Source organism: Erinaceus europaeus, chromosome X (genome assembly GCF_950295315.1).
Source record: "Erinaceus europaeus chromosome X, mEriEur2.1, whole genome shotgun sequence".
NCBI lineage: Eukaryota > Metazoa > Chordata > Mammalia > Eulipotyphla > Erinaceidae > Erinaceus > Erinaceus europaeus.
Genome location: NC_080185.1, coordinates 117,853,492 through 117,879,267, shown reverse-complemented (window position 1 = coordinate 117,879,267; position 25,776 = coordinate 117,853,492). Strand labels below are relative to the sequence as shown.

At 42.7% G+C, this 25,776-nt stretch overlaps 1 protein-coding gene across 3 annotated transcripts in view; it reads right to left on the bottom strand.

The window, feature by feature from the left end:
- Window positions 1-25,776, bottom strand: part of SH3KBP1 (SH3 domain containing kinase binding protein 1) — a 447,635-nt gene that overhangs the window by 181,265 nt on the left and 240,594 nt on the right. For all 3 annotated transcript variants that reach the window (XM_016195163.2, XM_007538851.3, XM_007538858.3), the window contains one exon: window positions 18,770-18,873. In XM_016195163.2, the coding sequence (XP_016050649.1) occupies window positions 18,770-18,873 (104 nt within the window). The remainder of the gene's footprint in view (window positions 1-18,769; window positions 18,874-25,776) is intronic.

Genomic DNA, 25,776 nt, shown 5'->3' with positions numbered 1-25,776 from the left:
GGTATATTCCAAGGGACTGATGACTTCACTGATTTTTGCCTGAGCCTGACAGCTAACATGTAGATAGCCCTGGAATTATTAACTGCTCTTCTCAGATTGTCCAGTTTTGATTGTGTAGGGAAGCCATTCCCAGTTTTTAAATAATAGGTTTCAATACGTGAAGTAAAATATAAAGATTAAAAAGGAAATGATTTATATTGAAGTAAAGCTGTTTTAAAAGAAATTTTTTAAGTATCATTTTATCATTTTATGTTATGTTTTTTTTTTTAGGTCTTACTACTTGCTTGCTGTTTGGGGTCACTGAAGACTATTGTGTACTTTTGCTTTAAGGTGCATATTTTCCCCTAACTTATGGATACATGTGCACATGTGTTCTTTCTCATGGGCCCTGATTTATATCTAGATTCTGTGGCTTTGTTAACAGGTGCAACACCTGCTATGGAATTGGGGAGTCCTGTGAGCCAGAAACGGTCTCACCAGAGTTCTGGAGCTGAAGGGCTAACATTCCACGCCTGGTGTCTCTGGACTCCATTCGAAGTGAAACCTGTTGAGGTGGTACTGGTTGCACTGATTTGGTTGAGCTCAGCAGATGCAGCATCAAATGGTATGGATCGAGTGAAGTGTAACAGGAAGATAAGCTATGCCATGAGTTTCCAGGACTGGGAGAAATATGGGTTTTACAGAGAATGGGGAGGGTTTCTGCTGTGTTGGAGTTTAAGAAGGCAATAGATTGTTATTATTGTAGCCAAGTTTTTAGGGAATTTGGTTTACTTTGAAAACTTCATGGTTAGGATTTGCTGTATCATACAAGACCTTATCATGATTTATGGCATTTGATGCTATTTACATATAGTGGTATCTTATATAGTGACACAAGCAGTTGCTTATGGTCTCCCTGGTGATTTAATATTTCAATTAAAGTCATTATTAGAAATGTATTAAAAATTTGAGCCCACTGTTAAAATTCAACCAGGTTACTGATTTGCAACCTTAAGTGCTTAGATTGAAGGAATATATACTCAGAACTGGGGTCTATGCATATATGTTCGAGATTTTCAATAGATTTTCCCCTCACATATTGATTAAATAGTGATTTCTAAGATTATAAGTTAATAGGAGTGTATATTAACACCATTCCTACCACCAAAGGTCTGTGTCCCCACTCCCACCCCCCTATAGTGAAGTTAAAAAATCTACCCTCTCACCCCACCCAGAGTTTTTTTACTTTGGTGAAATACTCCAAACTCAAATTCTACTGTTTTTCCCTGCTGTTCTTCTTTCTCAATTTCTGTTTATGAGTGGGATCATCCCATACTCATCTTTCTCTTTCTGACTTACCTCATTTAACATGATTCCATTAGCTCCATCCAAGATGGGTCAGAGAAGGTGGGTTCATTATTCTTAATAGCTGAGTGGTATGCCATTAAGTATATATACCACAACTTCCTCAGCCACTCACCTGTTGTTGGGCACCTGGGTTGCTTCCAGGTTTTGGCTATTATGAATTGTGTTGCTATGAACATAGGTGTAGATGTATCTTTTTGCATCGGCCAGGTGGTGGCACACCTGGTTGAGCACACGTTACATATATCTTTTTGGATGGGTGTGATTGTGTCCTTAGGATATATCCCTAGGAGAGGAATTACTGGGTAATAATGAAGGTCCATTTCAAGCCTTGTGAGTGTTCTCCACAGGGGTTGAACCAATTAACATTCCCACCAGCAGGGCAGGAGGGCTCCTTTGTCCCCACAGCCTCTCCAGCATTTGTTGCTACTGTCATTTTTGATGTATGACACCATAAAATGATACTATAGTTTCCCCATATTTGGGAGCTACTCTCTGCCCTGATCCAGCTTCCTAGTCCTATTTCCAACTCTGACACCATCTCCCCAGACAGTACCTTTGGCCCACCTGCATGTTAGCTGTTAGGCTCAGGCAAAAATCAGTGAAGTCATCAGTCCCTTGGAATATACCTAAAGTAGACCTACTAGCTTTTTCCAAAACAGAGACCCCAAATCTCATCTGCTATTGTCTTACCTTTGGATTCCTGACTATTAAAACAATTTTTTCTGCTTTATATCTTAATGCTTTTTCAATCACCAAGTTGCAGATGCTGCCATGACACCAACCTTACTTCCCCGGACAGATGACCTCAGCAATGTACCCTGGAACTCCACCTCTCTAGACCCCTGCCCCACTACTGAAAGACAGAAATAGGCTGGGAGTATGGATTGACCTGCCAATGCCCATATCCATTGGAGAAGCAATTGCAGAAGCCAGATCTTACACCTTCTGCATCCCAAATGACCCTGGGTCTATACTCCCAGAGAAATAAAGAATAGGGAAGCTTACAAGGGAGGGGATGAGATATGGAACTCTGGTGGTGGGAATTGTGTGGAATTGTACCCCTCTTATTCTATGGTTTTGTTGGTCATTATTAAACCAATAAAAAATAAACATAGAAAAGAATTCCAGGGCTGAGAACTGAAGTGGAAGGTAGATGTGTTCTAGATTTCTCTGATATTAAGTTTAAATAGGTTGAGGGAAGTTGGAGGCTGTCTGACTACAGTAATTTGGGCTGGGTGGGTAGCAGAGGCTAGACCTGGGGGAGCAGTGAAAATGGGCAAGGAAGGTATAAGTTTGAAGACTTTTGGGGTCTGAGCTGGTCTTGAGTAACAAATTAACTGGGACAAACAAGAAAACTTACAAAAACAATAGTAATAGCTGATCTCAAGATTCTGTGATGGAACCAGTAGCTGAACTGTAAAAGTCAGAACAACAAACTGGATTCTTAGAGGAAAATAACAAGGCACTTTAAAAGTAAGCAAGAATGATGTAACAATAAAGATACCTAGAGTCTCTGGGATTTTCCTTCACACATGTACTAACTGCCTAGTAACTACAGTTCAAAAGATTAAAAGAAAGTTAACACGGGGCCAGGCAGTAGCACACCTAATTAAGTGCACATATCATCATGTGCAAGGACCCAGGTTTAAGTCCCAGCTCCCCACCTGTAAGGGGACACTTCATGAGCAGTGAAGCAAGTCTGTAGGTGTCTCTTTCTCTCTCCTTCTCTATCTCTCCTCCCCTCTTAGTTTCTCTCTGTCCTGTCAAATAAAAATAGCAAGAAAAAAATGGAATAAGTGGCCACCAGAAGCAGTGAATTCATAGGACAGGCACCAAACCCCAATGATAACTAACCTTTGTGGCAAAACAAATAAGTAAACACAACAAAGAAAGAAATCAGAATTTTAGAAGCCCAACTGAGACCCTATCCTGAAATTTAACAGTTGTGTGACCTTATTAAAATCTCCTATCCAACTGTACCTTCATTTTCCAACCTGGACTATGGGGACAATTAATACACTCAATTGGTATCAGAGATAGATGCATTCTAATTCTACTGGACTTGTCCTTTCTTATCCTTCAGTAAGCTGACAATCTACAAAGTAGAAAGGGCACATGGTTTAAAGAGAGAAGATTTGGTGGTTATGACTAGAAACTAGTAATGCAAGAACAATAGGTGAGACAAAGCCAGGACTCAGCACAGATTGGACTGGTGACACTAAGTTGAGCTCACCAAGATCTTGGATGGATGCAAAAGGAAGACTTTGAGCAAAAAGATATCAAAATCTAGACTGGCTTTGAAGCAGAGAACCATTAGATACAAGTAAGGGTGTGTCTACCAGAGACATTCTAGAGATTGGTGTATATGGGTGGGTGACAGAGCCTATGGAATAACGACAACCAAAATGCTATGTTTAGAAGATTTGTTAGGGAACTCATGGCTTTTCAGAGTAGTAATCTATCCATATGATCACAGAACCTTCCGGAAAGAATCCACACAATGAGGTCCATGCACACATGCCCAATGACTACTCAAGACCAAATAGTGGCATTTAATAGTATTTCAGCTGAAGTCATTTCATGTTTCTATGCTGACTCCACGGATGCATATTATTTCTTTTAAGGAGCTTTTTATAAGATTAGAATGGTTAGGAAGATTTGCCATAAGCCTGGATAGATATAGCAACAGGCTTTGCAGCATCGAGGCCTTTACGCTTGTCCTAAATAAGGAAGCAGAAAATGACCTTCTGTCTCCCAGACAGGGCAGGAAGGAAAAGCCAAAGGGACAATGAGTGATCCTTCAAGTAACCCCAGCAACACACGATGGCAGGACCAGTTCTATTTGAATTGGTTAGTTTGTGCAGTTCCTGAAACATTCCTGTTCCCACTAATAAGCAGCTCCAGCCTAAGATCTACACAGTCCCTAATGTGGGAGGTCAGCAGGCTGCCCACTGGGAAAAGAAGGGTATTTTCATTTCCCCATACCCAGTGCCACTGTCAGCACATAACCCGAGAGGAGTGGAAAGCAGGGGTCCAGCAGAGGTGTCTTTATCATTAGCCAGCCAGTGAGTGGAAGGGCAGAACATAAAGCCACTGCTCATTGCTGGGGGTGGGGTGCACTGCCCTTTACTAGCAGGGTGTAGGAGGGCACGTCTGGCATCACTGAAAGCTGTTCAGTACTATTTCTTCCTTTGGCCTGTTGTTTTGGGCATGATATTTGGCCTGGAGATATGAGGGAAACGAATTTCTGCTTACTTAATTCCTTCTTCAGTAGTATTCTAGGTTAACTTCCGGAGTAAATCTAGGGCAATGAAGCTTAGAGTGACCACATTCATTCATCCAAAAAGTAAAGTACAGAACTTTGTGCACCGACTCACTGAATGAATGAGAAACCCTTCACAGAGGCCTATGAATACTACAGAAGGATTCCTCCTTCTCACGAGCAAAAGGGACCCAGAGATTCTAACTATATTGACCTGCCCAGGAAAATTTTTTATACTTTAAAGACGGAGAGAAAGGCAGAAAAAAGAGGGAGAGACAGACAAAGAGGAGAGAGACCTCAGCATGGCACTTCCAGCCATGGAGCTCTCCCTCTACCATCCACGGCATCCCCACGCTGTGTTGAGGCTCAAAGCCAGGGCCTAGTACCTAGTAAAGTGTGTGCTCTACCGGATGAGGAATCTCCTAGGAGTCTTATCATTTTAATGCAGGCCCGGGGTTGAACACAGGTTTTCACACATGCACTGTCACTGAACAACCTCTCTAGTGTAATTATTTACTTTATATTTTTATATTTTTATGGGAGGGAGTTGGAGAAGAAACACCAAGGGCCTACTCTACCATCCATGGAGCTCCACCCATCTCTGTCCTTGGTGACAGGATCCAGAGCCTCATACATGACAGTTAGGCCTTCTACCCTCTGAGCCATCTTCCTGGTCCATGGTCATGGCTCTTAACTGAGTACTACCACACCTGAGTCTGGGTACCCCTCCCCTTTCCACTGACAACTTTCCACCTATTCCTGAGAGACAGATTCATTGGTGAACAGATAAAGAGCCTGTCTTCAAAATGCTTCTGCAACAAGAGAAAAACATATATATCCTATATACATTTCTTGCTTAGAAATCAAGCTTGCTCTGTATGTTTCTACATGTATATAGAAATAAGGGCCTGGGGGAGCCGGGCTGTAGCACAGTGGGTTAAGTGCAGGTAGCGCTAAGCGCAAGGACCGGCATGAGGATCCCGGTTCGAGCCCCCGGCTCCCCACCTGCAGGGGAGTTGCTTCACAGGTGGTGAAGCAGATCTGCAGGTGTCTGTCTTTCTCTCCTCCTCTCTGTCTTCCCCTCCTCTCTCCTATCCAATAACGACGACATCAACTACAACAACAATAACTACAACAACAATAAAAAGACAACAAGGGCAACAAAAAGGGAAGATAAATAAATAAAAATTACAAAAAAATATATTAAAAAAAAAGAAATAAGGGCCTGGGAGATAGCTCAGCTTGATAGAGCACCAACTTGCATGACTGAGATCTCAAACACCATAGGTTTAACCCCCAACACCACCTTATGTCAGAACTGAGCAGTGCTCTAATCTCTCTCTCTCTCTCTCTCTCTCTCTCCTCTCCTCTCCTCTTGTCTCCTCTCTCTTTCTCTCTCTCCTTCCTCTCTCTCTTCCTCTCACATGGCACATATAATGAGAGAGAGAGAATAGCCTAATGTGTAATAGTATAAGGATTATGTGTGAACAATTTCTGTCCCAATCAAAGTAATAAGGGAGGGAAGACACCCACTGATTTCTGTAGGCCTGAAGTCTAGGTTGTAGATACCCAAGCACCTCCAGACCAACCTGTTCTAGAGGTCACAGCTGCGTTCCAAGAGGAAACCTCACCTTGGGTCCAGAGCAAAGAGCAGGGAGGCTCACACCTAATGGAGCTTAAGAAAGAAAGTTGGAGTAAAATTACTTAACAGTTTGTATCTGCATGTCCCACACTTCCAGTGTCTTTACAATTGCCAGCATCTAAGTGGGTTCAGGGCCTAAGGAGGTAATTTCTAGCTCTTAGCCCTGTTGGAAGTTGAAGAGGCAGATGCGTGAATTACAGCCCCTCCAATTTTGTCCAATCATACAAACATTATGTCCTTTTGTAAGGCTCGGAAGAGGATGCCTGTGAATGCAAAGAGGACTGCTCTGTCTTGTGGGTCATCACTCAAGTTCTTATGTGTCAACTGTACTGAGATGGGTGCCAGGGAAGGGAGGGAGGGGGAGAGAGGGGAGGGAGAGAGAGAGAGGGAGAGAGAGAGGGGGGAGGGAGGGAGAGGGAGAGAGAGAGGGAGAGAGGGGGAGAGGGAGAGAGAGAGAGGGAGGGAGAGAGGGGGGAGGGAGGGAGAGAGAGAGAGAGTGGGAGAGGGAGAGGGAGAGAGGGGGAGAGGGAGGGAGAGAGGGAGGGAGAGAGGGAGGGAGAGAGAGAGAGAGGGAGTGAGAGAGGGAGGGAGAGAGGGAGAGGGAGAGATAGAGGGGGAGGGGAGGGAGAGGGGGAGGGGAGAGAGGGAGGGAGAGGGAGAGAGGGGGAGGGAGAGGGAGAGGGGGAGGGAGAGAGAGGGAGAGCACCACAGTATGCTTCACTGTGCAGGTTGAGGCCTAGCCTTGAACCTGAGATCTTATGCATTATAACAAGTGTGCTCAACCAGATATGCCAATACTGGCCCCCTCAAAGTTTTTAATTAATTAACTAATTCATTAATTAATACCAGAGCACTAATCAGCTCTGGCTTATGGTGGTGCGGGGTATTGAACATGGAGCTTTGGAGCTTCAGGCATGAAAAGTATCTTTGCATAACCATTATGCTATCTACACCCGCCCTCCCCTCAAAGTTATTTTAAGAGAGGCCAGCAAGACAGCTCATTTGGATAGTGTACCCACTTTTCCATGGGCACAACACAGATTTGAGCCTGGCCCCCACCACATTGAAGGGAGTTTACGGGCTGTGGTGCCTTTCTCTCTGTTTCTCTATCTTTGTCTCTTTCTATTGGAAAAAGTCAGCTTAGAGTAGTAAAGCCCCAGTGATGACAAAAAAAAGGGGTTATTGTACGAGAGAGACATCAGAGCATAGCCCCACCATTTACTGTGTTGTATTTTGGTTTTTGTCTTAGTTATGAAGTGCTAGGCATCAAACTCAGGGTATCACATATGCAAGGCATGTTCTCTACTGCTGAGCCACCTCTCTAGTCCTAATTTTTTTAAACTAGAAAAACATTAAGATAGCATTTTAAAGTTTTTTCAAATGAAATACAACTAAGATACATTACACATCTTAATGGTGTGAGTCAATTAGATTTGTCAAATACAAACATCTGTGCAACCGACATCCCTCAGCACAGTGCATTTCTGTCATTCTAGAAAATTCCCTTGTACCCACTGCCTGGTCAGTACAACTCCAAGCAATCACTAATCTGATTTCTTTTAGCTATTATTAGTTTTTCCTTTGGTAGAACTTTATGTAAATGTGTTCAGACAGTTTTATCCTTTGAATACTGCTGAAAAGGCACAAACCATTTTCAGAAAACATCTTTTTTTTCTAATAGTGGAACTACTGATGAGATTTTTTAAGGGAATCACTTCTTGAAATTCCTATTGCATGAATTTCCATACATACCCACATTCATTTCCACTTTAGTTGCTTTAAATAATCATCTCTATTTATTTGGGGACGTGGAAAGCTGGTTGTGTTAAGTGAGTAAGTATTATCTAAATTCCAAATGCCTAGGTCAGTATTGTTCCCCAGTTCCTACTGCAGCTCATCCTGATGACCTCTTCCTGGCAGGACTAGAATGTTCCATATACACAGGAAGTTGATTTTTATTCCCTCCCCTTATTTTTATGAAAGTAAAATCTATTCCACATGACATAGGTCCCCCAAAAGAGAAATCTGTCAGGCAATTTAGAGGAAAAGGATTTAAAGAAATATAACTTCGATTAAGACTTAAGCAAATTATGCCCAGTGAGACAGAACAACATTATTATTTTTCCACACCATGGAAAGGGTTTCTGGAAGGGCTTTCATAGACATCTTGAAGCAATACATGTAGTCCTATTTTTCAAAGTAGCCACAGGGTATCCCACAACCCTACCACCCCGCTTCCAAAATATGCCATGCTAAGGCTTTACTATCATTCCAACTTGAAAATATGAACAATGGAACATCAAGCCAACAAAAAACCTTTCTGATGAATCAAGATCTTAAAATTTGACCTGCCACTATTCCCGGGTAAGAACCTCGCACAATGGTATATTAATATTAGAAAACCCTACACAAGGAGGGGGAAAAAAAAGAAAACCCTACATGTCAGGAGTCTCTCAACTTTAAAAGTATTCCTTTAAAAAAGTCCAGTGTGAACAGCCCTGTAACTTTGACCTCAACTCCAGCTGACTGCATCTGCCAGCTGTGCTGACTACTGGCTGCGCCTGAGGTTCGCAGATCACCCCCACTTCAGAGCCCGGAAATACTGACATCTGCCCTCCTTATTCCAGACTAGCCCAGCACCTTGCACAATACAGCCTGTGCTTGCTGAATTAATCCAAATATGTCTCATCTGCCACAAGCCCAGATGAAATGTCGCCTATTCTCACAGGAGTGCTGCAGTCCCAGCACAGCAGCCTTCCCCCCACTTTCCAATGGGGGGGTGTGTGTTCCAAGATCTGCAGTGGGTGCCTGAAACCTTAGACGGCAACAAATCCAATATAGACTTTTCCTCTAAACGTGTACATAGGAGAGCTTCAACACAGAAAGCAAGGTCCCATTATAGTTATCTTAGCGTCAGTCTTAGCAAACTCATACAAAGAGACCTAAACTTTATTTACAGATCAGTTTATTGGATTAAATTCAGTTTTAAGACATAGTTGTCTTCGTGGAGGACCTATAGGACTTCCTGTAATTTGCTTAAGTGCTCTTCTCCCTAAGCAGCCTGACTCAAATAGCATTGGACTGCAAGTATTTTCTCTTCAGAAATCCTTTCATGCCTGTATTAAAAGCTATTGTATTTACTGTTGACTGTAAAACATTAATCCCCCAATATAGAAATAAAAAAGCTATTTACAAAAAAAAACAACAACAACTGCACAGTAAGAAATTTACAACAATAACCAATAACACAGGGAAGTTATAACAATAGACTATGATAACAGTTACGTGGATATGGTCTCTCTCAGAAACAGTACTGTGACATAAGATGATACAACGCCTCTGTGATGAGAGTAGGCGAGGTGAGTGGCGTGGGCTCAGTGAGGTAGCCTTAAGCTACTAACCTTCTGATCATAAACATTCAAGTTTCCATTCAAATGGCTTATGGGTAACAAACACCATGAAAAGTGAAGCTGTGGATGGGGAGGATGACTGTATCTCAGAGTAAGTCCTCTCCATTTGTCAATACCATCATTTGCCACTTTAATAATGTCTTGAGTTATGAGTTATTTTTTAACGGTGTATATAACCCTCCTTGACTACACCAAGCTTATTTCAAGGCTTTTTTTTTTTTTTTTTTTTTTTACCATCAGGGTTATTGCTAGGGCTCAGTGCCATTATGACCGCACTGCTCCTGGCAGCCATTCTTTCCTTATGACTAGAGAGTTAAAGACAGAGGGGAACAGAGAGGCAGAAAGAAAAGTGGAGATTCTGCAGCACCATTTGTGAAGCTCCCTCCACCCCCACAAGGGCTCCCATGTAGTGACCCAAGGCTCACACCCAGGTCCTGACCATGGTGATGTGTGCACTTTACCAGGTGAGCTACCTGCTGGCGCCTTCAACCAATTTTTGAATCTATAAACACCATTCTTTCACTAAGTAGGCAAATATTTGAAGAAAAAAAAACCAGCCTTAGCTAGACATGTTTAACATGGCTATAGACTGTTTTGTCTAGAGCAGGGAGATAGTGGTTATGCGAAGAGAATTTAATGCATGAGGCTCCAAAGTGGCAAATTCAATCCTGCACCACCATAAGCCAGAGTTGAGCGGTGTTCTGGTAAAAAAAACAGGGGTTCAAGTCCCTTGCCCCCCACCCAAAGAGTGTGGGGAGCTTCACAAATGGTCAATCAGTGCTGTAAGTGTCCCTCCTCCCCTCCTTTCTATCTTCCCTTTCCCTTTCAGTTTCTCCCTCATTCTATCCAAAGTAAATAAAAGAATAGGAAAGCTATCAGGGGAGGGGATAGGATATGGAGTTCTGGTGGTGGGAATTGTATGGAGTTGTACCCCTCTTATCCTATGGTTTTTGTCAGTGTTTCCTTTTTTACAAATAAAAAAAAAAGAATAGGAAAGCTTTCAAGGAAGAGGATGGGATATGGAATGTTAGTAGTGGAAATTGTATGGAATTGTATCCCTCTCATCCTATGATCTTGTCAATAATTTTTATAAATAAATTTTAAAAAGAAACACAGAAAGAAAGAAAGAAAGAAAGGAAGGAAGAGAGAAAGAAAGAACATTTACAAAAAAATGGACTGTTTTGATGACTTATTTGACAGGAAAGGGGAGAGGTTAGAGAGCAGGAGACAAGACAGAATCCTATGCCCACTGTCTACAGAACTCCCCCTGCCCAGTGCTGTCCATGGTGCTTCTATGTGGTACTGGGAATCAATCCCAGGACCTCCCATCTAAGTCGTGTATTCTAGTCACTGAGATATCGCCCAGCCCCCTACAGCCTGTTCAGTATGATAATGGTCCTAATATAACCACTTTGTTTTGTTGTCACAAGGGATTTACCACTCTGGGTTGAGTTTTTCAGACAGAGAGATAGAGAGAACTGAGGGAGGGAGGGAGGGAGACTGAGGCTTTCCTCCAGGTGGTAGGGATGGGGTAGGACTCAAATCTGGGTTGCATCAGGGCAATGCATGAGCCCTCCCAGATAAGCTATCTTGCTAGCCCATGGCATTTCCCACTTAATATAAATGTTCTACCATCTCTGCATGTTAGTCAATCAGCAATCAATTCCAAAGCTGCTTGGGGAAATAAAAGCAGCCTGAGCTCTTAGGATTTAAAAATAGCAATAAATAAAATTTTATATTCATTTTTTCCTTTCAATCAGAGATACAAACAGGAAAGGGAGGGAGACAGAGACAGAAAAAGAGGAAAGACACCACAGCCTCTTGTGACTCTTCCTCTTGTGCATGATGTTCCCCTTTGGAACCAGAGGCTTCAGCTCAGGTCCTTGTACATAGTAAAGTATGTGCTCTACTGAGTGAGCTATCTCTGGTTCAATGTGATCTTTTTGGGGAAAGATAAATTAACCCTTCTAAATCAAGAGATGTCTTAACAGGTAAGAATTTAGATATACTTTGATCACTTATTTTTTTAAATCTTTGTTTGTTGGATAGACAGTCAGAAATTGAGAGGGAAGTGCTGGGATAGCCTGAGGGTGCTTCTTCCCGAGCAAGTGCTCTCTGGGTTAGAGACAACTCAACTGGAGCCAACTTAGGCTGCTGACTGGGAGAGGCATCAGGAACTCATACAGGGCTAGCGTCACTGGAGAGAGACTCTGGGACTCTTGGAGCCGGAAGGCAATTCCAAGTGTGTTTAATCAGAAGAGCAGCTATATTTATACTCGCCAAGTAGGGTGGAAACAGGATGTGACGTAGAGAGGGTGGAGCTAAAAGAGAGTGGTGGAAAATGGTGTGACTAGGAGAGGGGGCAGAGCAAAAAGACAGCCTAAACCAGTGGGGATTAAACCAATGCCCTGCAGGCAGGGCGGTTCTTAGGTAACTGGTTATGTAAATAGACCACAGAGTTAAGCAGGGGGAAGCTGGCGTACTGCCCAACAGGGAAGGGGGTAATAGAGAGGGAGAGAGACACAGAGACACCTGCAGCACTGCTTCACCACTTGTGAAGCTTTCCCATTGCAGGTGAGGACCAGGGGCTCGAACCTGGGTCCTTGCGCACTATAACATGTGCGTTCAACCAGGTGCGCCACCAGCTGGGCCCCCTCTTTGATCACTTATTAATCAACAAACTCTTAAATGAATCTGACTCTTTAATAAATATTTTACTTTAATGAGAGAGATACAAAGAGAAGCAGTGAGGGAGAGAGAGAGAGAGAGAGAGAGGGAGGGGGGAGAGACCAGAGCACTGCTCATTCCTGGCTTATGGTGGTAAAGTGGTGCTGGGGATTGAACATGAGACCTCAGAGCATGAGAATCCTTTGCATCCTATACTATTTCCCTAGCCCATGAATTGACTTCTAATGGGCAAATACAAAAGGCTTTTTTCTTATATGCATATTTTAAAGTCCTTATGTTAAAACTAAAATGAAGATAAATTGCTCATTACATTCACAAAGTTTGTGCTTGAGTTGAATGCCACATGCCTCTAAAAGGTACAAGCTGCACCTGTGCAAACCCCAAGGTCAGGTTAGGCTTTATGTCAGAAACCGAAGCCATCTGTCTCTGCCAGAATGACCAAGGATTAATGAGAAACACCTTAAAACTAGTCACAAAGAACAAATACCAACAAGAATCTCTGAACAACTCTGGGGCTGTCACTAAGAGAGCCTGGTTGAGGACAAGCTCACTCCAGCACAATGCAAACTCACTCGGTAACAGAGAGGAAAATACGAAGAGTTCAACTCACTTAAAAAAAAACAGCAACAAAAAAAAAGATCAACAAGTAAGTTTCAAAACCCCCAGAAACCTTTAACAGACATTTCTCCTGATAAGTTCGTTCACGTGTCAGCTCTGTTTTTATAGTTAGAACTTTGTCTGCATTATCAGTCTTTGCCACTCTGGACAAAAATGACGCAAGTGTTCTTTGAAAACACCGACCCAGCAGTCCAGTCTGCTACTTATCCCCTTTCCAGCTAGCATCAGGACTACTAAAGATGACAGCATAGTCGCTGCCTTCCAGTCAGGAGGCAGGCACCTGTGAAGCACTTTCCTCAGCACCCCTTTTTAGTCACCTCTGCTCCCCTGGACTGCCCCAATCTCTCAGCTCTTCTCTAAGGCATGCTTGGGGGTCCCATCACAGCTGCACACTCAGCTCAGGTGAGGGGTAGGGCTGTGTGCCACAGCCTGCTGCTCTTATTACTGGCACATGCTTTAGTTAAAAAGCACAGAAATGGAAGTCGGGCGGTAGCACAGTGGGTTAAGTGCAGGTGGCGCAAAGCGCAAGGACCTGTGTAAAGATCCTGGTTTGAGCCCCCTGGCTCCCCACCTGCAGGGGAGTCGCTTCACAGCAGTGAAGCAGGTCTCCAGGTGTCTTTCTTTCCCATTCTGTCTTCCCCTCCTCTCTCCATTTCTCTCTATCCTATCCAACAATGATGACAACAATAATAACTACAACAATAAAACAATAAGGGCAACAAAAGGGAATAAATAAATATTTAAAAAAGAAAAAGTACAGAAATATGAGCATTAAGAGAAAAGAATCAGTACTGAGAAGGGAAATTACAGCAATTTGAAGGTTTGAAAATTGCCTGCTGGGAGTCGGGCTGTAGCGCAGCGGGTTAAGCGCAGGTGGCGCAAAGCACAAGGACCAACATAAATATCCCGGTTCAAACCCCGGCTCCCCACCTGCAGGGGAGTCACTTCACAAGCGGTGAAGCAGGTCTGCAGGTGTCTATCTTTCTCTCCTCCTCTCTGTCTTCCCCTCCTCTCTCCATTTCTCTCTGTCCTATCCAACAACGACAACAACAATAATAACTACAACAATAAAACAACAAGGGCAACAAAAGGGAATAAATAAATAAAATAAATATTTTTAAAAAAGAAAAAAAAAGAAAACTGCCTGCTGCCAATTTAGGTGTAGATAAGGGAACTAAAAGAGACTGAGGTGGGGGCTATAGAATGGGAAGATTGTGTACTTCAGTTGTTTTACTCATGCTCTTGCCAATCCACTTTGAAATAGCACAGCGGGAATTGCAAAGGTGCATTCTGGATGCACAAACAGTGAAAATCAATCAGTAAACTCATATTTCAGGAAAATGCCTGAGCCTCGTGAGGATGTATTGAAAAACAGCAAATGAATATATATATATACTGCTTTCTATTTTAGGCTAAACTGAAATGTTAAGATACATTTATATCGTCTCTTAGGATTTTCCATTTGATTCAACTGCTTAAAACAAACAAACAAACAAAAAAAGCCATCTCATACTGCCTGCCGAACAAAAGTTATTCAAAGAAGACTGCGGTGGGGAGGACTTGGGTGCAAGGATGGAGGGGGTCCAGGGGCCTTTGGTGGAAGGACAGTGGTGCCTCGGTGGCGGGCATGGTACAGTATCATATACTGAAGAGGTGAGAAGCTATTCTTCAAATACATTTCTAGGAGCCAGAAGGTGTTTCTGAGTGTGTGAGGGACCTGGGTCCCAGTAGCCAGAAATGCATGGAGCACCATGCACGGCACCAGAGGAATGGCAGAAAAGTACTGTGGTATCTCTTCTTCTCTATCTCTATCTAAACTAAACAATAGAAGAATCCACTGGGAGCAATGAAATTACATAGACAAGAAGGCCCAGGGGCCAAAACCAAACCAAACCATTAATAAGCCCAGTCCCTACCACACTAAAGGGAACTTTGGTGATGTAGTATCTTCCCTTTTCTCCATCTCTGTTTCTCTTTCTCTGAAAAAGTTAGTCTGGAGTAATGAAGCCCTGGTTATAACGAATGAATGAATTTAAAAATGTTCAAAGCCTTCTAAGTCAAGGTTACCTCACCTCATCAACAACCTTAAAATATGTGGGAGAAGAAATAATATATGCATTCAAAATCATCCTGACAGTTATTTGATACAGAGGTGCTAGAAGTAGGGTAGCTATGCAAAACAACTCTCATGCTTGATGCTCCAAAATCTCAGGTTCAATACCCCACAACACCATAAACCAGCACTAAACAGTGCTTTGGTAAAAAAAAAAAAAATGCTGTGTGTGCATGTAATGTGTAGCTTTACAATACTGTAAAATCAATCTATTACTCAATCAATAAAACAATGTGTAATCCAGAAAATTATACTGTATATGTGTACTGTATATACATATACATATGTTATATTTTATGACCAACTGAAACTATTTCTATATTATATGAGTCTGTCCCTGTGATTTAAAGGTTTTTGTTTATTACAGACTTCTGTTCCTTTCCTGTCTTTTCTGTTACTTTTCTTTATATTCTTCAGTTGAAATTAGCATTTACATGTCATCAATTCTAAGAGAAAAAAAGTGTATACAATAAGAATGCCCCACTATTACAAATAAACTGCAATGGAGGGAAATCACTAGCCTTTACATAAATAGCATCAGCCACATAGCTTTTCCCTATGTGAAGCAAGCTCCGAATGGAGTTGAGCACTGACCTGCTAGAGAGGGTAGAGAGTGGGAAGGAGATGGGACGGGACAGGATAAGATGCTGGTGGAGGAGAGTAGGAGTGTCCTCTCCCCTGCAGCCATCTCTTCTTGGTCTCCCACAGCCAGCAGACAGGGGAGAGGGCGCACTATTTCCCAAACATTTATTAGCAACTTTCCTTATCTTGATTTGTATTTCTTCTTAAAACATCACAACATTTAAAGTGGGAAATTCATCTCTGACAGAACCATTTTCAGTCCAGTTCTGATATGTTCATTTGTTTTGCAAAAAATAATTTTTCATTCTTCCATCTATTCATTTACTTATTCAGCCCACATTCAATAAAGTGCATATAACATTTTAGGCACTTCTCCAAGCATCATAAATATAAAGACAGGAAAAAAACCAGATCTGTGCTGTTTAAATGACCTCAGGTTAGTGAGCTATAACAGATAATTAATTACATGCACGGTATTGTCATAAATACAGATTTAAAGACCTCTGTGTTTTCCATCATAATGGCTTCACACTCTTCTGGCTGGATAATATAACTTGATTCACAGAACTATTTCCTCAATTATTTTCATTATCACAAACACAGCAGCAATTAGCATGTTTCAAATACTTTTTTTTTTCTGTTAACCATTTTCTGTGTGTGAATTCCTAGGAGTGGGGTTACTAGGTCAAAAAGATGTTAGTTAAGATTTTTATAGCTCCTGATATGCCATACTACATAGCTTCATGCAAGGCTCATAAAGCCATACAAAGTCACCAGAGCATTACCAATAGTCTTACCACTACTTTTTTTTTTTTTTCGGATTTTTCAAAAGCAGAAACCCAGTATTGTCTTCATCTGCATTTATTTAATTAATAGGAGGGCAAACTATTTTCTCATAGTTAAGTTTTTATTTCCCTGATGGGGTCTGTGTTTATAGCAAATTTATTACTTTTACATTGGTTTCCTATTATATTTTAATGTTAGATACATAGTGTCTTTTCACCATAATTCACTGCTTTTTTGTTGTTGTTATTTGTTGCCATTTATCTATACTCACTTCAAATCAAACCAAATTTTTAACTTTCTAAATTATTAATCACATTTGCTTAATTTCCCCTGACACCATCCTTCCTTCCTTCCTTCCTTCCTTCTTTCCTTTCTTTCTTTCTTTCTTTCTTTCTTTCTTTCTTTCTTTCTTTCTTTCTTTCTTTCTTTCTTATACAACACTGGAGAACAAATCTAGGACCTCACACCTGCACAATAATGCTGAGCTGACTCCCTGGCCAAATTTTTATTCTATATTCTCTGGGGTGGGGAAGAAATAAGAGAGGGGAGACACCAAGACAGTATTTTACTATCCATGGAGCTCTGGTGCTGGAGACTGAACCCAGGGTCTCATGCATATAAGGCGTGGATGAGCTTTCCTTGATGAGCCACCTCACTGGCCATTCCTTTGGAATTTCCTCCATGGTTTCAGTCTTAAGACGTTTGTCCTTCATCAGAGAGATAGTTCACTGTGTAGGGCATTTGCCTCACCATGGATACAGCCCAGGTTCAAGCCAGTACTGTGGTGTCTCTCTTGCTTTCTATCTGAATGGAGAAATGGCCTGGGAGTGGTGAGACCGTGCGTGCACAAAGTCCTGGCTCTAGAGAAGGCAGGGGAGGAGAAGGAGCTTGTCCTTCTACCATTGATATAAATATTCTACTCTGTTGTTCATGGCTTCATTTTTTTTTTTTTTTTTTACTCATTCAACTTTAAAGAAATGTCTCCTATGTTCCTTGCTCAGTACTAGGGAGAAAAAGTAATAAATGAAAGACCTATTAACAAATTAGATGAATTAGTCTTGTCAGATAGCAATTAAAATAAATTTTGACCTGCAGAGATGCATGTGAATTCACCCTAAAAATGATGACCTCAAAGGCTATAGTTTCTCTGTCCTGTAGGACACTATGCAGTTTCCCATCCAACTTAGTCATCTTAATCAAATGCTCTTTCTCTTTCAGTCATTATAAGTACTCTGCTCTTTCACAGTGTTCTTTAAGCGAGTCTTGCCATCTTGCAGGGCCCTTCAGTAATGAGTTGAGTAGAGTTGTGACATGTTCACTTAATGCTAGTATTAGAGTCGGGAAATTGGTTGCTAGCATTAGCCCTGCCATTTCCACCCATATCTGAGGTCATTAACTTCCTCCTTGACTTTTAGCGTTCTTTGTGGCACACTGTGGGCTAAACGGTATTAGGAAACCAAAGTGATCCAAAAATGTGATTTCTATATGCAGAGAGGTGTGGAATCAGAATGATCAGGTTCTATGTCTGAAGCTCAGGGTGCCATGGGGCTGAGGAGTAGATCCTGAGGAACATGTGGTAGGGAGACCCACCAGGGGGACCAGTTCTGAATAGCCAGAACCAAGGGAATATGATATGAAGGAAAGAACCAGGGTCTCCAGTCAGGTGGACCTGGATTCAACCTTCAACTCGGTCTCTCCCAGCATCCCCTGAGTCTTTCTCTTCATCTATAAAATGAAGTGGTTAGAAAAGCAGAAGTGTGTGTGTGTGTGTGTGTGTGTGTGTGTGTGTGTGTGTGTGTGTACATGCACTACTGGGTTCTGAACCCAAGGCCTTGTACTTTCAAAGCATGTGCTCAAACACTGAGTTACTTCCCTAGCCCCAAACTGAAGTGATTGGAATGAGTCAATGGGTCAGTGCATAAAGAATCATGTCGTATACATTACACACTAAGTCTTCTTATAAACACCACTCATCTGCCTTCCCTATGAAGCTGTGGTGTTCCCCACAGGGAATACTAAGTCTACTCTGTAGCAATGGCCATGTTCACTCTGCATACTCAAAGTTGACTAGGAATTGAAGCAGAGGGAAAAAAAAACTGTGGTACTGTGGGCTGGGTTTTCAGATGTATGTAGTACAGTGTGTGGTAGGAAGACAATGATTTTCAATAGTCCTGCACTGCATCCCCCCACCACACACACACATCACCCCCAAAATGGCTTGGAAGCATTCCTCTCTGGGAATCCACTTTCTCTGAGAGAAGATACAATTAGATGATGTCTTAGGTCTCCTTTGGGTCTAACATCCACTACCAGGCCCTTACCTCTCCTACCACCTCTATGATGTCACCGACTTTCAGCTCCAGCTCATCATCATTCTGGGGCAGGTAGCTGAATGCCACCTGGCATCGACGCCTCCGCCGCTCTCCTGGGTGGAAAAAGCAAAGTGTTTAGAAACAGCTCTTCTCTCACAATTCAACTTTAAACAGGGGATCCCTAGGCATGCAAGCAAAGTAAGCTGACTTGTCTCAAATACGCTCTGTGGGACATGGCTAGAGGCATAGCAGCCCTGGTCTCTTACAAAAAGGCAGTAGAAAGCAGAGCAATGCTTCTTGGTCTCTTAAAAGCTGCTGGATCAGAAAGGCATGGATATGAGAAATCGATCTGTTGGTGCAGAAGGCAAAACCCGCACCCTGAAGCGCTGGAGCACAGTGTTGCCTTAAAGTTTCCCATGGATGGGGCTCTGTATTTGCTGCTGTTGGTTTTAATGAAATCTGACTGATGTGGTACAGGGGAAATAAAGAAAGAATGGTCTGCTTCTAATGCTAGTGGGGCAGGGGCGATTTTCCCCAAATGTGCAAAGGAAAAGATAAAGTAGCCTGGCCTTTTTCTTACCACTTATCACCCTTTCAACACATCAGGCCTCAGGCCAGAGAGCAAGGCTGATTAGATTTTAGCTTACCCTGGGGGCCCTGGCAAACATCCCAAGGGGCTCAACAAATCCACTTCCATCCTCTCCCCTCTATCCCAGGGGATCCATTAGCATGATCCCTGGCTGCTCACACAGAACCAACAGAGCCAAAGTAAGCTGAAAGCCAAGGCCACATATCACTTGCCCAGAGGACAGTCCAGGTTCTCATCTCACTCACCCTGAGTGGGTCCAACAGGGAGGACCCGGTAGAGCTGGGTCAGACACAGACACACTGCTCATAGCACATCCACACCACAACTGTGCATTTGGGGAACAAACCACGTAAATGTGGTACATATGAAAGAGACAGATGGGTGTAGAGGGCCCAACTAGGGAAGACTGGCTGGCAGACAGGAGCTTAGATGAGCATGGCTCTGAAGTTCGTCACTCCAAGCTCGCCACCTCACACCCTTGCTTCCCACCACGGCCTGGCCTAGAAAACTACAAGGCAATGACTTCAAGGAAACACATGTAGAAATACCGACATTATTTTTGGATCCTGCCTGCAGGGACTCTTTTTCTTTTCTAAGGAAGCCTCTGCAGGTCTAACACAGGCCACAGGAAGGACCCCCAAGCAGTGTGACATCATACCACAGGCAAGGGCTTTGCTATGTCTGATGTGCTCGCTGATCAATGTTTTTCAAAAGCCTGTGGCCTAGTTCTCTCTGTTCCATTTGGCTCTGTGTGAACCTCCCAAAGGAAGAAGAGAGTTAACAGAGGGAAAAGGGTACAAGTGCAGAGTCAATATCCTGTTTAATGACATCTTTGGTGCTATAGGAGCACACACTCTGTCCTCTTGTGCAGAATCACAGGCTTCCTAGTGTTGATGGGAACAAGCCCAAAATCCTCAGGCCAGTTCCCAGGTGCTAATCCCCCCACACACATACACCCGTCAGCAAGCTGACGAGGGCAGCCCAAGAAGCCTGGCTCTGCCAGCGACAGAAGGCCCATCCCAAAGGGCTCTTCCCAGGCAGAAAGCCAGGAAGAGTGGCACTCCTATGCAGAGAACTCCATTGCAATTCTTGGCTTCCTATACAGCATGAGGCAGAACAAGTAAGTACTCTGCACCACCAAGGAGACAGGCCTCTCATTCAGGTGAGATGATCTTGGCACTCCTTTCTAGCCCCCCATCGCACACACCCCCTGAAGGTGAAGTTTTCCTACCAATATTTAAGAGCTTCATTTGCCAGATGTTATACTAAAAGTCCGGTTTGCAGATACAAGTCTGAACATGAAACAAGTGAACACGACAAATGTATGAGATCCTATGCTCACAACCAGAGAAGTCACCAAACTCCTAACCAAAGTGACTCAAAAGCATCTGAACTCTAAACTTATAGCTTATTACAACACTTTTTTGCAAAAAGTAGCATCCAACACAACACTACACAAATGGTAAAGCAAAAATGGTAAAACTTGACTAAGCCAAAAGATCTGAGCCCTAGAATCTAGTTTCTTTTGAACCAAATAATCAGATTTCTCTTCAACCCAACCTAAAACCCTGTCTAGAATCAGAAAAAACACATTTATTAACTTCTCTCTGTCTGGGTACTCAGTGTTTCCTAAAAACTTCTGGTAGAGTTCGTGGTTGGTGGCCTAAAGTCATGTGTGAGCACACTGACACATACAGGGCTGAGCAGTGTGATCACTATGGGGAGGTGGGCTGAGGACACCTGACTGGACCCTGAGCAGAATATTAGTCCCCCTGGCCCTAGGAGAGCCCGTGGTAGTTTCTAAAGAGCTTCTGATACCCCTCACCTACCTCATTCGGTGAAACACCTGACTGAAAAAGGATCCAGAATGAGCAACCATTTTTTGCAAATGAGAAAGCTTAGGTGCACTGACTTTTGGAGTAGTATGTCCTGAGCCTGACTTCAGAGAACTCCCTCCAATGCCAGATAAGCTGCTTCAGTTCTCAGCCTGTCCCCAGTTCTCTGCAACCTGTATTGAACTGCTTCCCTCACCACTGCACAGCACGACCCATGGTCTTCACCTGGGCACCCTCATTCCAGACGACTCCCAAACTCCTAGACTGCTGCTTTTCCAGATGTTAGCTTCTGCCCATCACTGCTTCCATCTTGTCTGTCAGTTCTACAGCCTAAAATCCACTTCAGGGAGATATGTGGAGTTGGGAAATACTGCAAATCTGTAGCCCCCATTCATCTTAAATTGAAGGAAGTTGGAAGAGGCCACTTATCATTTCTCTTCTCCTGGCATTTCACTGATGTTTCCTAGTGAGTCTCGACCCTTCTTAAAGTGACAAGCAACTGACAAAATCACCCCCTTTAAGAACTGCTAGAAACTGGAGGAAACACATCTGATTTGTACACACTCAAGGTTTAGAATCCCTCAGTCTGAGCTTCTATCATCACACACACAGCCCAATCCACCAGGACTCAAGTTTCCATACATTCCGTAATTTGTTTCCCAAGTAGCTGAGACTAGGGTTTCAAGGCAGTAGAGACAACTCCAGAGACATATGTCTAACTGTTGCTAAAAACTCTCAGCAATGGGCCTTGAGAGTGCAGAAATGACTTGGTGGGCTCACTTGGCATATGGTTAAAATATGAAGCCAGGAAGTAGAAAACACCCTACAAAATAAAGAGTGTTTCCTTATAGCTGCTGGGAACTGGGGCCTTTGTTCTAATGAAGTAAAGCTGGTAAGTGGAAGGAAAGGCAATACATTCATACTGTCTAAAAACGAAACAGAAGAGACTATGAAGGGTGCTGTGATCCAGCCTCAGAACCAGCATACCCACCTAGAGTTCATAGCCTTCCACGATCTTGTCACATGTGAATGCTTTACTAGGCCAACTCAGTCAGTGATTGCAAAATCATAAAAACAAATAATGCCATGGTTTAAAAAAGTTACTGGGCCAGCTGAAAACTCCTGATACATACACAATTTGTTATTTAAATTCCATATCCCCCCTTGACAGAGCTAATGACTAGGGTATCAGTCATGTAATATTTTCCAGCGACCTAATAAATGAATCAAACGAATCCTCACCACATGCCTGGGGAATGTGGCAGTATCCTAAAGTTGCACTGTAAGAGAGGAAATGTGGATAAAAGTCAAAAAGGAAAAGCATAAGAGGCCCCAGATTCCTAGATACTTCTGGTATTTTCTCCAGAAGTGAACCAAGGACCACCTGAATCTGATGGTTGCCATGCAGGGCAGACCAACAGGACCACATTCTCTGGGGCCAAGGCCAGCTATCTAAACTGAAACTTGGCCTGAATAACAATGCCCCTGAGAATGTAAACCTCAACAACCAACCAGCACCACTAACTGCAGGTGACAATGGGAGACAACAGGAAAGCACCTTGTGGAAATAGGCAGGATGCCAACCAATGGCTCTCCATCTTTGCTGCACACTGAAATTACCTGGGGAGCTTTCATAAACCTAGCAATGATTTTCACAGTGCGGTCTCTGAGAAAGTAGGTTTCCATAAAGAAATGACTTCCTCAGTCACAAAGTGAGACTAGAGTATCTGGTTATCCCAGAATTAATGAAGTGCTCACACATGTGAGGAGGAATTTCAAAAGAACCTAGGGACTGGTTTGATGGGACCCCCACTGGCCAAATTTGGGAAAATAATAACATCAAATTAACTCATTTCAAAAAATTATGAGCTCACATTGGTACATATAATAGGTAGCTTGGCTGATTGATAGATAGATGGATGGGTGGATGGTTGGGTGGAGAGATGGATAAAATTAAGTAAGTAGGGGTCAGGCGGTAGCGCAGCAGGTTAAGCGCACATGGCACGAAGCACAAGGACCGGAGTAAGGATCCCGGTTCAAGCCCCCGGCTCCCCACCTGCAGGGGGGTCACTTTACAAGTGGTGAAGCAGGTTTGCTGACGTCTATCTTTCCATCCCGCTGTCTTCCCCTCCTCTCTCCATTTCTCTCTGTCCTATCCAAAACAACAACATCAACAACAATAATAATAATAACCACAACAACGATAAAGCAGCCAGGGCAACAAAAAAAAATAGCCTCCAGGAGCAGTGGATTCATAGTGCAGGCACCGATCTCCAGCAATAACCCTGGAGGCGAAAAAAAGTATAGAGTAAAAAAGTATAAGCTCTTAGATATATATATTTATATATTTATTTATTATCGGATATAGAGAGAAATTGAGAGGTACAGTGAAGATAGGGAGGGAGAAGACAGAGAGACACCTGCAGCCCTGTTTCACCACTTATGAAGCTTTCCCCCTGCAGGTGGGACTAGGGGCTTGAACCTGGGTCCTTGCGCACTGTAATGTGAGCGCTTAACCACGTGCACCACCATCTGGCCCCTTAAAAGCTCTGCTTTACAGAAACAACAAAATAGACCCCTTTGTGGACCCCCACAGGACCTTGCCCTCAACTTGGATCAACAACGGTAGACAATGTTCCATCCTCTGAAGGGAGGCTGGACAACATACTCTATGCTACACCTGAGGAAGATGGGTCCTGAAATTGGGGCAGCTTGGAATGTTCCTACTCATGACCACAGAATATGAGCTCAGATCTACAGGGATGCAGAGGTCACATAGGCTCCTAAGCCAAATATGTGCCCAAGATCACATCAAATCAGTGGGGTTTACAGTCAACAATATTTACACACCTTTCTCATATTTGGGAGCTACTCTCTTCCCTGATCCAGCTTTCTGGTCCTTTTTCCAGCCATGACATCATCTCCCCAGACAATAACTTGGATCTACCTGAATATCAGATATCAGGCTCAGGGAAACAAACAAACAAACAAACAAACAAAAAACTAGTATAGCCACAGGCCCTTTGGAATATAACTAAAATATGCCTACTAGCTATCTACAAAATGAAGACCCCCACCACCAACAACTCTTCATCTGCACTATTCCAGCCTTTAGGTTCATGATTAGTCAACAACTTGTTTGGCTTTATATGTTAACTCTCTTTTCAGCCACCAGGTTTCAGATGGTAGCACGATGCCAACCAGACTTCCCTGGACAGACAACCCTACCAATGTGTCTTGGAGCTCCGATTCCCCAGAACCCCGCCCCACTAGGGAAAGAGAGAGGCAGGCTGGGAGTATGGATCAACGTGTCAATGCCCATGTTCAGCGGGGAAGCAATTACAGAAGCCAGACCTTCCACCTTCTGCATCCCACAATGACCTTGGGTCCATATTCCCAGAGGGTTAAAGAACAGGAAAGCTATCGGGGTAGGGGATGGGGTAAGAGTTCTGGTAGTGGGAATTATGTGGAGTTGTACCCCTCTTATCCTATGGTTTTGTCAGTGTCTCCTTTTTATAATAAAATAAAATAAATAAAAAATAAAATAGCTCTTCTTTATATGAGAATGTCAACTAAAAATATAGAAGTGATGAAAACAGACCACTGACATTTTATAGCTGCAGCAGTAACTGATTCTGGCAAGAATCAACAGTTGCTAAAAACCACAGCATGAAATCTTGATGGGGATTAGGATGTTTATAAAATATTAAAGTATCTTATCACAGATTATTAACTTTAAAGGAGGAGCGGTTCCCTTAAAAAAGAAAAATCTGACAGAGCCTTACATATGCAATCAAAATTCATACCAAGAAGGATGGACAGACAGATATCAGTGCCTTGTTCTGTGTTCAGAAAATTTCACCTAAAAGTACCATAATGAAAAAAAAATTATGCAAATCCAAAAAAGTAACAGTTATAAAAAACTGACTTAAAAATTTAAATCCACCACCATACAAAATCTTTAAAAGGTTTGGATGCTGTTTCAGATCTTAAGAGTAAATATATATGACAACTGAATATAACATGAACATTAATTGGATCACATTAATAGAAGAATTAGGTAAATTCCAATATGGACTAATTCCAGGTAGTAACATTATATTAATGTTACATTTCATGAGTATATTACTCTATTGGGATTGTATAGGAGAGCCAATGGCTTTTTTCCCTTCTTGTTTTATTTGATAGGATAAAGAGAAATTAAAAGGGAAAGGGAAGATAGGAAGAAAGAAACACCTGCAGATCAGCTTCACTGCTGTTGAAGCTTCCCCCTGCAGGTAGGGAGCAGGGGCTCAAATCCAGGTTTTTGTGTATGATCACATGCGTGCTCAACCAGGTACACCACTGCCCAGCTCCTTCTCCCCCCCCACACACACACCTCAAAGATCTTTTTTCAAAGAGTTTAAGAAAGAAGTGTCCTGGTGTTTGTCACTGGTCTGCTGTGTATCCAGGGACAAGAAACATCTAAATAGATACACTATACAAAAATAAATGGGACTTTTGCAGGACCATGCTATTTAGGTCCTATATTCAGTTTCTTTTCCCCCAAAGGGAGAAAAATCAAGAGTTATTTAGCAAACTTAGATATACAA